The 15,299-nt window shown below is 60.7% G+C and overlaps 2 protein-coding genes across 2 annotated transcripts; one reads left to right on the top strand and one right to left on the bottom strand.

Annotated features, from left to right (window-relative positions):
* Positions 1–990: 990 nt before the first annotated feature.
* On the bottom strand, positions 991–5,609 carry LOC121089392 (zinc finger protein 629-like). Its single transcript, XM_040596596.1, has 6 exons — positions 5,564–5,609; positions 5,140–5,436; positions 4,657–4,739; positions 3,610–3,681; positions 2,269–2,341; positions 991–1,790 (listed from the first exon to the last, which is right to left on the bottom strand). Exons 1-6 carry the CDS (start codon positions 5,607–5,609, stop codon positions 1,207–1,209), a joined length of 1,155 nt encoding a protein of 384 aa, XP_040452530.1. The 3' UTR covers positions 991–1,206.
* Positions 5,311–15,144, top strand: TRIM28 (tripartite motif containing 28). Its single transcript, XM_040594163.1, is given in 20 exon segments — positions 5,311–5,931; positions 7,387–7,499; positions 7,585–7,717; positions 7,928–8,063; positions 9,061–9,177; positions 9,296–9,410; positions 9,491–9,601; positions 9,603–9,638; positions 10,425–10,539; positions 10,611–10,711; positions 10,816–11,003; positions 11,006–11,081; positions 11,156–11,199; positions 11,697–11,756; positions 12,153–12,354; positions 12,429–12,682; positions 14,062–14,170; positions 14,248–14,322; positions 14,411–14,545; positions 14,827–15,144. Coding segments are annotated over 20 exon segments (2,487 nt in total). The 5' UTR covers positions 5,311–5,735; the 3' UTR covers positions 14,998–15,144.
* Positions 15,145–15,299: the final 155 nt, after the last annotated feature.

Below are 15,299 nucleotides of genomic sequence, written 5' to 3' on the forward strand. Positions count from 1 at the left end.
CCCAAACCGTGGTGGTGCGGAGCAGGAGGGGCAGTTAAACAGACTCAGTGGCACCGGTGGGCGGTGAAAATCAACACGCGGGTTTTAAGGTCTGTTTTAGTGCCATTATTTTCTCCCTAAAAAATTACCCGCCCTCCTACTGAACGGTGGGTGCCAACCACGGGCTCATGGCCACTATGGAACAGCCACGGTAGCTGATGGCCACATCATGGGACATCCCCAAGTCTTTGTGATGACAACGGGTGCCAGCGGAACCAAACTATGTCCCTGTGGCTACCACAGATGAGCTGTAGTAGCCATTGGGCCACATCATGGGTCCTCCCCAAGCCTCTGAGTCCCCCTTCAGCCCCGGTGCCACCTCTTTTTGCCCACGTGGCTTCTCCGTGAGCCCGGGCGGCACCGGTGGGGCAAGACCTCATCCCCATTGACTGCCTCATGGGCCTCCCCAAGTCTTTGTGTTGACAGTGGGCACCAGTGGGGCCAAACCGTACCCATGGACCAAGCCACATCTCTGGCCACCACAGAAGGGCTGCAGTAGCTGTTGGCTGTGTCATGGACCCTTCCTAAGGTTCTCAGTTGGTGACAGGCACCAAAAGGGCCAAACCAGCCCCATGGCTACCACAGAAGGGCTGTGGTAGCCAACATCATGAGTCCTCCCCAAGTCTTGGTGTCCATGTTTGTCCCTAAGCCTGTCGCTTCTTGCCTATGTGGGCTCCCCACAAGCCAACAGTGGGCGTTGATGGAGCCAAACCACGTCCCCGTGGCCACCACCGAAGGGTCATAGAGTCACTGGCTACACCATGGGTCCTCCCCAAGTCATTTGCATTGACGATGAATGCCAGTGGGCCAGGCTACGTCCCTGTGGCCGCCATTGGCCACGTCACGTTGATGGTGGGTGCCGACAGGGCCAACCTGTGGGGACATGGCCCCATGTAATAACTTGTGTTATTACACAGCTCTAATAACCACTGGCCACACCGTGGACCTTCCTTGAAGTCTTTGTATTGACAATGGGCACTGAACAGGGCCAAACCACGTCCCCATGGCCATCACAGAAGGGCTGTAGCAACCATTGACTATGTCATGGATCCTCCATGATTCTTTCTGTTGACGATGGGCACCAACAGGTCAAACGATGGCCCTGTGGCCATCACAGAAGCACCATCATCTGCTCCACCACCTCCTCCCCACTCCTTGGGGAGCCCCTCAGAGCCCACGGTGCATCACCAGGGCTGGCCGGGGTCCCCGCTCAGCTGCGTGAAGGCGGCGGTGGCGGGCGAGGTGGGAGCCGCGACTGAAGGTCTTGGGGCAGTCGGGGCAGCGGTAGGGCTTCTCACCAGTGTGGGTGCGCTCGTGCTCGAGCAGGTGGGCGCTTTCGCCAAAGCATTTGCCGCACTGGCTGCACTGGAAGGGCTTCTGGCCGCTGTGGAGACGGCGGTGGCGGCTGAGGTTGGAGCTCCAGCCGAAACGTTTGCCACAAGCGCCGCACTCGAAGGGTTTCTCACCGGTGTGGGTGCGCTGGTGCTGCAGGAGGTTGGAGTGCTGGGTGAAGCTCTTGGCGCAGCCACTACACTTGTAGGGTTTCTCGCCCGTGTGGGTGCCCAAGTGCCGCATCAGGTGTGAGCTCTGCCCAAAGGCCTTGCCACACTCGGTGCACTTGTAGGGTTTCCGGGTACTTGGAGGGGGGGTGGGGGGCAGCCCCCAGGGCCCACCTGGGTTGGATGATGGGGGCAGCAGTGGCGACGTCGCCAGGCTCTCAGCGGTGTCCGTCTCTGGGGAATTTGCGGTGCCTGTAGGGACATGGAGATGGGTGTCACCACGGGGATCCCCATTTGCCCCCCGTATCCCAGACTGATCCCTGGAATCCCCAAATCGCCCCTTGTTCTCTCTTACTGTCCTCCTGGAGCGCCCCAGATTGTCTCCCAAGCCATATGGTGCCCTCTCAGACCCAAATCTCATTTGGAAGTGACCAGGAGGAACATGAGGTCAGGGTTGGACTTGGGTTGGGGTTGGGGTGGAGCAAGGACTCTTCGGAGGGCCCATGTGACCCCCCACATTGGTGGGATGGAGCTGGGGAAGAGACCCAGGACGGTGGCGGGTCTCCATCCTTGGAGGTCCTCGAGACTTCACTGGGAGGACCCTTGAGGAACCTAGATGACATGGACCTGCTTTGGTTGGCGCTGGAGCCTTCCGCTGTCCCATGATGCTCTGCAGTGCCCTCCCCACCCACCCACCCACCCCCGTACCCCCTCTTCTGGCTGGGCTCACCTCTGTGGATGCCGGGTACCATCCCCCCATCCCCGTCCCAGTCGCCAGGTGGCACCTCTGGATGCTCCATGGCCTGTGGGGAGACACCAGAGAGGGGGGGTCAGCACCCACACCCCCCTGCCAGGGCTGGAGAGACTGGGAGGAGCCTTGGATGTGCTGGGGGGAGCACCCAGGAGGGGTCCGGGGGGGGTGACAGGTGGAGGTGAGACAAAGGGGATCCTGCAGGAGGGCATCGAGGGAGGGCACTTACTATGGGGGTGGAAGGGGGGGCTCTCCGGACTGAGAGGTGGGGGCCCCAAAAGGGGTGGGCGTGGGAGGGAGGGGGCCGGGGCCAGGGGAAGCACCGGGCATGGGAAGGACACCAGGGAGGGGACAGGACTTGGAGGAAGAGGGGCGACAGCGGGGCGCCGAGGGGCGTCCGGGTCTGTCCCGGGGTGTCCTTCACCGAGGTGCCCCCCAGGGTCGTGTGCCCCCCACCTCACCTAACCGCCGCGGAGCCGCCACCGCCGACCCGCGACCCCGGAAGCGCTCAGGCACAGCTAGGGGCCGCTCCGCGCCGCCCGGAGGACCGCGACTCAATGGTATTAACCCCCTCCGCGCCCCCGGGCCCCGACTGCCCCCCCAAGGATGGGGGCAATTTTCCCCATTTCGGCAGGTTTTGGCCCCATTTTAGTGTCACCCAAAGGCTGTGTGTGTGTGTGAGCCGAGGGGCAGAGTTAAGCGGGGGCGAAGGGGACACTGGGGACATGAGGAGGGATGTGAGGGGACGTGGTGGGTCGTGGGGGGACATCTGAAGTGACCTAGTGATGTGAGGACACAGATGGAGTAACATGGAAACATTCAGAGTGACGTGGGGGGACATGCGGTGTGACATGGGGGACACAGGAAGGGACACGGGACATTTGAAGTGATGGGGATGTGGGACACAGATGGAGTGACACAGGGGACACAAGAAGAGAGATGGGGACATTCAGAGTGAGGGGGGGGACATGTGGAGGGACATGGGGGGATACACAGAGTCACACGGGGGTTGTGGGGGAATACCTGTGTGACATGGGGGGGACGTGAAAGGACATGGGGAGATCTGGGGAGAGACAAGGTGGGCACGTGAGGACGTATGGGGACATGAGGGGACTCTGAGAAACCTGAAGACACTGGGGGGACACACAAGGGAATGCTGAGAGATGTGCTGGGGACACAAGGGGATCCTGGGGGACACTGAGGGACACACGGGGACACTGAGGGGGACCCAAGGACCTGCAGGGGACATGGAGGGGACCCAGGGGACACTGAGGGGACTCGGGAGGATGGGGGGGGCATGGAGGGACTCAGGGGGCTCACCTGGAGGAATGTGAGGGGGACACTGTCCCAGGGCCACCAGCGCCCAGGAGCCCTTGGCCAGGAACATGGTGCCTGCAGGGACACCACCATCAGCCAGTGCCCCCAGTGCCTCCCAGTATCACCCCCAGTAAACACCAGTACCCTCCCAGTGTTCCCAGTAAACCTCAATGCTCTCGCAGGACTAGCCCCCTCACAGTGCTCCCAGTAACACCCAATGTTTCCCAAATGCTCCCAGTAATGTCCCAGTGCTCCTGGTTTCCCCCGGTCTCCCCAGTGCTCCCAGTAACTCTGTCCCAGGGGTCCTAGTGCTCCCAGTAACCCTCCTGCAGCACTCCCAGTAACACTCAGTGATCTCAGTAACCCCCTTGCTGGACTCCTCAGTGCTCCCAGCTCTCCCCCACAGCACTCCCAGTCCCCTCCCCCTCAGCTCTCCCAGTCCATCCCCAGTGCTCCCAGTCCCTTGAGCAGGCCCTGCTCCAAGTCAGGATGAGCTGGCAGCAGCAGCAGAAAAAGGGGGAGGGGCACCCTGCCAGCACTGGGAGGTGTGAATAGGGAAGGTAGATAAACCTGCAAACTGGGAATAGGGAATTCCCTCCAAACTGGGAATGAGGGAGGGGAATAGCTCTCCCCCTAAAAATGGCAAGAAGGAGGGGAATAGCTCTCCCCCTAAAAATGGCAAGAAGGGGCTGGCTAGGAGGAACCCCCCAAACTGGGAGTTAGGGTGCTTCTCCCCTCCCCTACTAGGACCTGGGGAGTGGGAAACCCCCCCAAACTGGGAACAGGGGAAGGGATTCAGACAGACCTCATCTTGTGCTGGGGTGGGCTCGCTCCCCCCAGTCCTACTGGTGGGTCATTAAACAGGCCAAAATGTGGGTGCTTTTGGGGGTGGATAGGAGACATTTACTGCCATTGCCCAGTTTGCCCCCCAGTCTGCCACCCTGCTCCCACCAAACATCTGTACGACTCCCCCAGCAACTTTCACCCAGCACCAGTTTTAAATCATCTCCTGACAGCGAGGTTAAGTATTTTTAAGGTGTTTTTACTCACTTGCACACGGCTCTGGGTACTTTGAAGTGCCTTTGGAGCCTCTCGGGCTTCTCCTCTGTGGGTGAAATCGGGCGTTAAACTGACTGAGAAGAAAAAACACGGGGCAGAATCAGACAGGTGGGTGGAGGGAAGCGCAGGGGCTGTAGGATGGGGTTGCTGGGGCAGGATGGGGGTCAGAGGGAGCCAAATCAGGCTGGTCCTGGCACGGCTGAGGGCTGGCTCTGAGGAAGGGTGGTGATTTCGCGGTGACACCAGTGACTTGGCCCCAGGCCTGGATCACACCAGAGCCCCGTCCTGGCCTTAGGCCCCTGCCCACAACCAGCCCTAAATCTGGGCTTCAAGCCAGGCCCAAGACTGGCCCCTGAGCAGGTCCTTGCCCACCGCCAGGATTCCCTCATCCCGGTCTTGCCCTGCGACCCCCGTATGCCCCGGGCAGGCCCCTCGGGGCCGGAGCCCTCCCCCACCACCGGAGCCGCCGCTCACCAGAGCGATTCCAGCCCGCCTCTGTGGATGCTGAGGTACTTACGAAGGTGAATGGTTCGCCGAGCTGTTGATCAGAGCTCTGACCCGCCTTCCCGAGGAACTTGGCTATCGATTGGCCAAGTGTAACGCCCATCTTAGTGGTTACCGCCTTCCCATAGGTGATTTGACCGCTGATTGGTCCAGCGCCTACCCGCCCTTTTGGCTTGAAGACAACATCCGCCCCCCCAGCCTGGTGGGTGAAGCGCTTGGGAGAAGCGGATTGGGTCCATGTGCTATCAATCTGCGCTGTCCCGATATCTATTGGCGTAATAAGGTGTTGCCCCACCCACTTAGTGAGCTGATTGGTCTATTCCCCTGTACCTCCCCTCCGGGGACGCTCACATGCTGGAGTCTTCTTCCCGCCCCTCTCTCGCCGCTGTCCCACCTTCCCCATGCTCCTGCACCTCCCATTGGCTTCGTACTATGTCCATCTCGGTTGGTCCTCGCCCTCTGAGCACACAGCGGATGCTGATTGGCTGCTCTGGGAGGGCGGGGCAGGCTCTTGCGCGCGCAGCTGGGACCTGTGAGCCCCTCAGTGACAGGGGGTAGTGGCCGCCATGTCGGGCTCGGAGGTGGTGGGGGATGATCCCGCCGGGAAACGACCGGATTCTGTGGATTTGCTGGAATGTTGTGGTGTCTGTCGGGAGCTGCTGAGAGCCGAGAGGGAACCGCGGCTTCTGCCCTGCCTCCACTCGGTCTGCCGGGAGTGTCTGCGGGCCGCTCCAGGCCCTGCCGCCGCCTCGGATGGGCCAGGTGAGGCGAGGGGCGGCGGGGGGCGGGAGAGGTGTGTTAACCGGGGGGTGGGGAGCCCGGGGTGGTGGAGGTAGGCGCCCTGTGGGTCGCGGGGGCTAGGAGCCCTATGGAGGGAATGGGGGGAGGGCTAGGAGCCTTCCCGGGGGGGGGGGGGGTGGGGGTCTCGGAGCCTTCTCTGGGTGGGAGTGGGGCGGCTAGGAGCCCCTGTGTGTGGAGGTGGGGGCGCATAGGAGCCCTACGTGTGTGGAGGGGGAGTGGGTTAGGAGCCCTGCCTGAGGGGAGCGGGGGGGAATGGGTCAGTGGGTGGGTGTTAGGAGCCCTACCTGGGGGGGTAGGACCCTGTGAGACCCACCTGAAGCAGGGACCATGCACAGCCCATGGTTGCGGGGGGGCGGGTCGTGCAAGGCTGTAGGGGGGTGGGAGGGTGGTACCCAGTTGTGCTAATGAGACCAGGAACTGTGCAAAGTTGGGCGGGGGGTTACGGGCAGGCAGGGTGGCACAGACAGCCCTGTGAGGGTGTGAAGAGGGGTCAGGGTGGGCTTGGGTGCCTGTGCAGGTGCTTGGGGGGGCGGGGATCGGAGGGGTGCAAACGCACCCATTGGTGAAGCACCTTGGGTGCTGGCAACACCCTTGGCTTTTCCAGGGGTGCGTGTGTGTCATCGTGAGGGGGGGGGGCTTTGGCTGGATATGCAGTGGCCCTTGGGGGTCTCCCCAAGCCCCCTGTGCTCGCTGGCCTCCCTCCCCAGTTTGTCATACTGGGCCACCCCCAACTGCCCCGTGGCTGCTGTGACCCACCCAGACGGGGGGAGTTCCTTCCTCCCGTGGGGTGGGGGACATCATCTGCCCCCCCCCAACTCTGCCTCTGCTGTGGCTCCTCGTGGCCATCTCCACACCCCTCCGCTTCGGGAGAGGTCAGAAGCACCAAATCCTCTTCGCCACCGCCTGTGGAAGGTGTCACCTCAACTGTCACTGCGCCGCCTCCCCCGGAGGAGGAGGAAGGGTGAATCAGCTGCTGTGAAGGTGGAGAACGGAACCAAGCAAGAAACAGTGGCCCTTCGCGGTGGATATTGAGAGAAACATCTTGATGCAGTGGTTTGGCTGGAAAAAAAACCCCAGTGATCTGGGTCAGTCTGGACCCACTTCGGAGCAGGGAGCCTCTGAGGCGCTGTGACCTCGGCAATGACACCAGGGACAGCCCCGGAGCTGGGGGGGGGGGGGGCTCCAGTTTTTGGGGGCTCCAAGGGCTTCGTGTCAGGACCCCGGATCATCTTGTTTTCTTCATGCTCTGCTGCAGCACGTTAGGGGCTCACCCTGCTGCCGAGCCACCGTGTTTTTGGCTGGCACAAGGCACTGTGAGGGTCCATGAGGGGACACTGTAGTGACAAAGAGTGGTGACTGGTGTTTGGGGTGAGCCTGGGCCCTCCCTGACACCCCCCACTGCTCCCCTCCCTGCAGTGGTCAACTGCCCCATCTGCAAACATGAGTGTCACCTGAAGGACATCGTGGAGAACTACTTTTTGAGGGACATTGGGTCAGAGACAGCTGCCAACAGCCAGGGGTTGAGCCAGGTAATGCATTAATGCTTAATTAATGCTTAATTAGGGTGAAGCGAGCTCCCAGTGTCCCCACACCATGTCTCTTGTCCCACCCTAGTGCTGCACCAGCTGCGAGGACAATGCGCTGGCCACAAGCTACTGCGTGGAGTGCTCGGAGCCGCTCTGCGAGACCTGTGTGGAGGCCCACCAGCGGGTCAAGTACACCAAGGACCATACGGTCCGGGCTGCAGGTCCGTCCTTGTCACCCTCCTTGTCACCACGCTGTCACCCTCCTTTCTGAGGCCATGACCTTGTGGCCGGCGTGACCTCGGGCACGTTGGGAGGTGCCACCCCAGCAGCCATCCCTATTCTACTGGAACATTTACTCCACCAGCAAGTCCCACTGGGTGCTAGTGATGTCACAGTGACATCACGCTGGTGTCACACCTCGTTTCCCGCAGGCGGTGGCAAGATGAAGGAGGGGGAGCATGCCGTGTACTGCTCCGTGCACAAGCAGGAGCCACTGGTGCTCTTCTGCAGCACGTGTGACACGCTCACCTGCCGTGACTGCCAGCTCAACGCGCACAAGGACCACCAGTGAGTGGGCTTTGGCAGTCATTTAATAAAAATTCATTTTTCATGGCTAATTACCACTTGAGTTGGTTATCCTGCTTGTTAGCTCTTAAAAACAGTGATTTGGTGCCAGTCACGTAACTAAAATTTATTTATCGACTGAAGAATTTGCCTGTGCGCCTTATCGAGGCCCTGTGGCACCTTAAATGTGCTTTAATGAGTATCTAAGAAGGCAGATAACTAATCAAACTGATTAACTAATTACTGAAAAAGAACTGAAGTTAATCTGCCCGCTAATTTTCTCATCAGCTAGTTACTGATTTTAAAAACTATGCTTATTAGTTGGCCAATGGCTGAAAAGATTGACCAAGGAGGGTGTTAATTTTCATTAATTTTGGGTTTTAACCAAATAGGTATGTTATCTCATTAGTTATTTTGTTAATTAGCAGATTGGTTGGTTTGAGGGGCTTAAATCGCATTTAGGTTTTAAGGAATTTGAGATAATTTGTTAGTCGAGAAAAATCAGTTTAATTAGGTCCTCAATTATTTGAGTTAACCAGCCTGATTTTTGAAGTGATTTTTAATTGCTTTTTTTAATAGCGTGTTGTTGCTTTCAGACTGGTTTAATTTCATGGGTGAATTGATAAATAATTTGATTTATTATCTGATTATCTGAGCAGGTGTCTAGTTAGATTACTTACCTGGTTGATGAGTTATATACAAAGTGTTTTGATGCATAAGATGTAGCTCAGTTAATTATTTAACAGTTTTATGGCTGATGGGTTGGTTAGCTTGGCCAGCTCCTTAACCCACATTAATTTGGTTATTAATGATAAGTTAAATATCGAGCAGGTTAACTCATTCAAGTCAGTTCCATTCCCAGTGGCTCCAGGAGTTGGGGGGTGTGTCTCTGAAGGGCTATTTTGGGGTCACTGGCATGGGGGGCTGCACCCATCGGGGTGTTTTGGGGCTCGCAGCCCCCCCAGCCCTGTTGTGACCCCCCCTTTTCCTCACCCCACAGGTATCAGTTTCTGGAGGACGCAGTGAGGAACCAGCGCAAGATGCTGGCGATGCTGGTGAAGCGCCTGGGTGACAAACACGCCAGCCTGCAGCGCTCCACCAAGGAAGTGCGCAGCTTGTATGTGCCCCATCTGCACCCCCAGACCCTGGGGGGAGTTAACTGCCCCCCCTCGGGGGGTTATCAGCCCCTGATGGGGGTATTTACCCCTCTTACCCCTTCCTTTCTCTCCCGGCAGCATCCGCCAGGTGACAGATGTGCAGAAGCGGGTGCAGGTGGATGTGAAGATGGCCATCCTCCAGATCATGAAGGAGCTCAACAAACGCGGCAAGGTGCTGGTGAGCGACGCCCAGGTGAGCCAGAGGTGGTGGCCAAGCCCTTCTCCTGTCATCCTCCCTTTTGTCTCGGTGCCATTGTGTCCCCTGCCTCACAGAAGGTGACGGAGGGACAGCAGGAGAAGCTGGAGCGGCAGCACTGGGCCATGACCAAGTTGCAGCGGCACCAGGAGCACATCCTGCGCTTCGCCTCCTGGGCCTTGGAGAGCAAAAAACAGCACTGCTCTGCTGCTCTCCAAGAAGCTGGTGAGATACTGGGGGGCCAAAAGCCCATCACAGACCGCCCTAAAACCCCCACCTTGGGCAGGGATCCCCCCCGGCGTGGGTTGTTGGGGTCTGTTGGTGCCCCCAGGGCTGTGACGCTGCTCTTGGACTGGTGGGGAAGCTGGTGCCGGAGAGTGAAGCCCCCAGTGGCTCAGCCTGGGGTCTGGTTTCCTTTAGGTTCCCTGTTTTGGGGGTGTGTGGGGTGAAGCGGAGGTCAGAAAATGGTCTCCTGAGGGGTGGTTTGTCTCCATCTGCCCTTCAGCCTCCTCGGGGTGCCCCATGTCCCCTGCTGCCTCTCTGTCTGCGTCCCCAGGGTGCTGCAGTGAGGTCCCTAGGACATCTGGGGGTCCCCGTGCTGCAATGGGAGCCCCCCTAGCCAGGGGGTTATCCACAGCAGGTCCCCTCAGGGTCCCTGTGACATGATGGGTGTCCTCAGGGCGCTGCCACATGCCCCCTCAGGGTCCCTGTAGCCTGATGGCTGCCCCAGGGTGCTGGCACGTGTCCCCTCAGGGTCACCATGATGCAATGGGTGCCCTCAGGGTGCTGCCACATGTCCCCTTGGGGACCCTGTGATGTGTCCTGTCCCCTCGGGGTGCTGCCAGATGTCCCTTCAGGGTCCCCGTGATATGACAAGTGTCTGTGGGATGCTGCTGTGTGTCTCCTGGGGCTCCCCACGCTGTGACAGCCACCCCTGGGGTGCTGTCACACGCATCCCCCCTGAGGTCCCTGTGTTGTGACAAGTGCCACCCCTGACCCCGCATCCCCCAGATCTGCTTCCAGCTCCACCATGCCCTCAAGATGATTGTGGACCCCGTGGAGCCACAGGGTGACATGAAATTCCAGTGGGACCTCAACGCCTGGACCAAGAGCGCTGAGAGCTTTGGTGAGCCCCCAGGGAGGGGACACTCCTGGGGACATGAAAGCCCCCCCTGACACCCCTTGCTCCCCCAACAGGCACCATTATCTCGGAGCGGAGCCTCCCCCCACCCTCCCTCAGCCCCCAACTGCCCACCAGCAACCCCTCTGACCCCAGCCCCGCTGCAGGAGCCTCGCAGGTACCTCTTGGGTGGTAGGGGGGGATGTTATTGGAGGTGGGGGGTTCCTGCACCTATGGGTGCCCCCCAGTAACGCCCCCCCTGCCTCAATTTCTCTTCTCCAGGGCCCCCTGCAAGCCACAGTGGTCAGCAAAGGGCAATATGCTCCTGGGCCCTTCCTGCAGTCCTCCATGGGACCCCAAATGGAGGCTGAGGAGGGGCAGGGGACCCTCGGCACCCCACAGAGTGAGGGGGGGGGGCAGGAGATGCACATCCTGCCTCAGTTTCCCCCAGGAGCTGAAGGACCCGGCTGCCCCGACCTGTCCCCCCCCTCACCTTGACCCACAAACAGCTGAGAGCCCCAGGGATCCAGCTGCAGGCGCTGAGCTGGGTGAGTGTGTGGGGGGTGTGACAGGGGGAGGAGGAGGAGGAGGGAGGCAGGCCCCTGATGTGGGTTTTTCTCAGCAGCCAACAGCCCCCCCCGAAGCTGCTGTCACAGGAGTGAAGAGGTGAGTGTGGGGGAAACCCCTGTCCCTTGTCCCTCGGGAACTGCTGGCCCTCATCACCCTGTGCCCTGGGAGGGGTGGCTTTGGACCCCCCACCCCCACGTAGCTGCCCCATGTCAACCCGTGCCTGGGACCCCGTCAGACTGGCCCCAGGGGTGGCATAGCACCATCCCTTGTCACCCCCGTACCTGGCATGTCCTTTCCTTGTCACCCCACGGCCACAGGGTGGCAGGGACACCCTCCCACTCCGTACTGGGGGGGCGGGGGGTGTCTCCCACCCTTGTCACCTCATACCCAGAGGTGGCCACGTTGCTCTCGCATCCCCTGTTGCTCCATACTCTTGGGCACAGGGGACAGGGCCACCATGTCCCTGTCATCGTCTCTGGGTAGCAGGGCTCCAGCCCAGAAGTCTCCTGGGGGCGGGGGGTGGGAACCCAATGGTGGTGTTTGGGGGGGCTGCATGTGACCCCCAGCGGTACCCTGATGACCTCATTATACAGGAGAAAACACCTTCATCCTCCCAGGGAGGAGAAGCTCGTTAAGAAGCTGCTCATTAAGCGGTAATGAGAAGGGCACGGGGCTGGGTGCGGAGTTAAGGCAGCGAGTTGAGGGGGCAGAAGATGGTCCCCCTGCCCCCACCACCAGCCTGGGGTGACCCTGTCCCGTGTGTCCTGGGGACAACCAGGACAGCCCTTGCCCTTGACCCCTGGTACCCACAAGTGACTGGCCCTGCCCCGGTCCCTTGTCACCCTGTCCCCAACACTCCCCTGACCCTTGTCACTCAGTCCCTGGGTTCCCCCCTCCCCCTTGTCCCCCTGGGGCTGGGGTCCCTCCCCATTGTCACCCCCATCCTGAAGGGACCAGGAGCTTCCAGCTTCCAAGGAAATCTTCCCCGGGAGGGTTGAGGGGGATCCCCCCAAATGCTGACCACCCCTCCCCCCCCCGTGCCCCCCCAGGAGCTGCCCCCCCGGGGGCCTGGTGAGCACCATCCTTCGCAAGGTGCCGCGGGTCAACCTGGAGCGACTGGATCTGGATCTGTCGGGGGTGACGCAGCCCCCCATCTTCCGTGTCTTCCCCGGCACCTCAGCCGAAGACTTCAGCCTCATCATCATTGAGCGGGGGGCACAGCCGCGGCCCCCCACCCCCCGCGCCATCAAGGTGGGTGTCCCACTGTCTCCTCCCCCCCCACCCCCTCCCTGTGCCTGTCTGCCTCAACCCTCTGTCCCGCGCAGGAGGAGGAGCAGGAGGCAGCCATTGGGGACACCCAGGACACCAAGCCGGTGGGGCTGCTTCCCCAGCACCTTAAGGTGCCAGAATACCCGGGATCCGTGGCAGGATCGGGATCCCCCCCGCCCGGAGCGTCCCCTGTCCCCGGGGCCTCCTGTTGTCGAGTCTGCTGCCAGGCCGGTGCCGTGGTGATGTGTGACCACTGCGAGTGCTGCTACCACCTCAGCTGTCACCTCCCTGCCCTCCAGGAGGTCCCCAGGTATACCTGATCCCCAGGATCCACTAGGCAGCCTGGGATCTGCTGCCTCTTGTTACCTCCCTGGGTCTCCCTGTGTCCCTGGGATCTGCTGATCTCTCATCCCTGAGGGTTGCTGCTCCCCCCATCCCCTTGGGGTTTCTCTGGCTCTGCTTGATTCCCCAAGGTCCCCTGGGATCCCCCTTGGGACCCCTGAACCCAGAACCCCTGGGGGTTACTGCCCCTTGGCATTGTGGGCATGGGGAGGATCTCGGGGATCTGCTGCTCCCCGGTTCTTAAGGGATCACCCAGAGCCACCAGGTCCTTGGGGTCTGCTGATCTCTCACAGGATCGAGTCCTCTCCCATAGGATCTACTGCTGCCTTGTCCCAGGATGGGGCTGAAATTGCTGCTCCCCCTCCCGATTCCTTGGTGGGGAAACCTCTGGGCCATTAGATTCCTTGAGTGATCACTGGCCTCTAGAATCTCTCTGCCCCCCCATTGATCCAGTTTTTCCCCAACCCAGAGGTCCTTGGCCCCTGCTCTAGAGCCACTTTGGGAGCCACTTGGCTCTCCCTAAGGTCTCCCTTAGGATTTGCTGATGATTTTGGGGATCTGCTGGTCCCTCCTCTGAGGGGGCTGCTGCCACCCAGGTTTTCTGGTGCTTGGTTGCTACTGGATCCCCAGGATTTGCTGTTTGGATTTTTTTTTCTTTATTTATTTTGGGATCTTTTGTCCCCATGGACCAGGCTAGCTCTCTCAGATCCACACTGGAACCACATCATGATCCCTGGAGATCCAGTCTGGATCCTTGTGGAGGTCCAGCTGTTGACCACAGAGCCCTGGGGGGTGTGCTTTCTGCCATCCATGGAGGGATCCATCTCTCAAGCCCGGATCCTCTGGGGTCTCCTGGCCCTCATCTGCATTGGGATCTACCTGTTGATCCCAAATCCTGGGGGAACCTGTGGTGTTCGAGCCCTGTGGGGCTCCACTCCTCCATCCTTGACCCTCCTGAATCCCTTGTGGGTCCTGGGTCCACTTGGGGATCTACACAGCAACCTAGATCCTTTGGGGATCTACTGTCCTGATCCATGGGCAGGGCCATGCATTGATCTCAATCAGCTGGGACCTGTTTGATCCCTGGGGACCTGGTATTTCCCCCTTTGTTGTGGACCCCACCTCTGATCCTTGGCTGCCTGGCCCTGATCAGTCTGGGAATCCCCCTGCTGATCCAAAACCTTGTGGGATCCACTGTCCCTGACCCCCATGGCTGCCCATCCCCTTGATCCCGGCCACCTGCAGAGCTCCACGCCTCAATCCTGGGGGTTCTGCCTATGCCACAGGGCATGAGCTGAGTGAGGGACACCCAGTCCCTCAACCTGATCCCTTTACTCGATCCCACAGCCCTGAGTGGAGGTGTCTGCTGTGCCAGGACCTGCCACCCTCCAGCGATCACCTCACCGATGGCGTGGAGGAAGGGCCATCCCACAGACTCTGCCCCCTGGACCAGCAGGTATGTAGATGTGTGGGGGTGACCAGGGGATCTGGTGGTACCTGAAGGGATTGAGGGATCCCTTCTAATCCCCGCAGAAATGTGAGTATGTGCTGCTGGAGCTGCTCTGCCACGAACCCTGCCGACCTCTTCACCGCCTTTCCAGCTCCCCGGTGAGTCCGGCGGTGTGGGGTGGGGAGATCTGAGGTGGGGAGATCCATCCGGCCGGGATCCCTCACCCTGCTGCCGCCCCCTCCCCAGGATGGCCAGGATGCCATCGACCTGACCCTCATCCGCGCCAGGCTGCAGGAGAAGCTCACCCCGCACTACCGCAGCCCCGAGGAGTTTGCCCGCGACATCTGGAGGATGATCCGGCAGTTCAACCGCCTCACTGAGGTGCGGGATTCCCCGGCGGGCTTTTGGGGGATGGGGGGCCCCCCCTTTTACCTGCCCCCCTCCTTTGTCCTGCCTGTGCGTGCCCCCCCACCCCCCTTTCCTGGGCATCGTCCCATCCCCGCCCCCCCCACCCCCCTTTCCTGGGCATCGTCCCATCCCCGCCCCCCCCCCCCTCTTTTTTCCTGGGCGCCGCCCCCCCCCCCCTTTTTTCCTGGGCGCCGCCCCCCCCCTCTTTCCCCCCCCTTTCCCCTCCTCACCCCTCTTTCGCCCCCCCCTCCCAGGACAAGGCAGACGTTCAGTCCATCCTGGGCCTGCAGCAGTTCTTCCAAGCTCAGCTCAATGCTGTTTTCGGCGACCGCAAGTTCTCCTCCCTCCTCTTCCTCGACTCGGATTCCCCCAGGGCTGAGGCTCGAGGTTCCCCAGCCTCTTCCACTGCCCCCTGCGGTCCCTGATGTGTATTGGGGGGGGGGGGGGGGGGGGGGGGGGGCGGGGATAGTGGGGCTGGATCCTGCCCCCATGACTTCAAGAACCCTGAAGAGGGACATGGTGGTGTCCCTGTCCTCCTGTCTCTGTCAGAGAAATAAAGCCATCCTCTCGGGCTCCTGGACCTGCCTTCCTTGTCTCGGGGCTGAATCTCGCCCCCCATTTTTTCCCCTGGTGACCCCCCACTTCCATCGTTGCCCCCTCTGTGAGGGTGGAGAGGGGCTGAAGCCAAAACTGCTGTTGGACTGGGAGCTAGGGGGTTGGTGCTGGC

Source organism: Falco naumanni, chromosome 5 (assembly GCF_017639655.2).
Source record: "Falco naumanni isolate bFalNau1 chromosome 5, bFalNau1.pat, whole genome shotgun sequence".
NCBI classification, from domain to species: Eukaryota; Metazoa; Chordata; class Aves; order Falconiformes; family Falconidae; genus Falco; species Falco naumanni.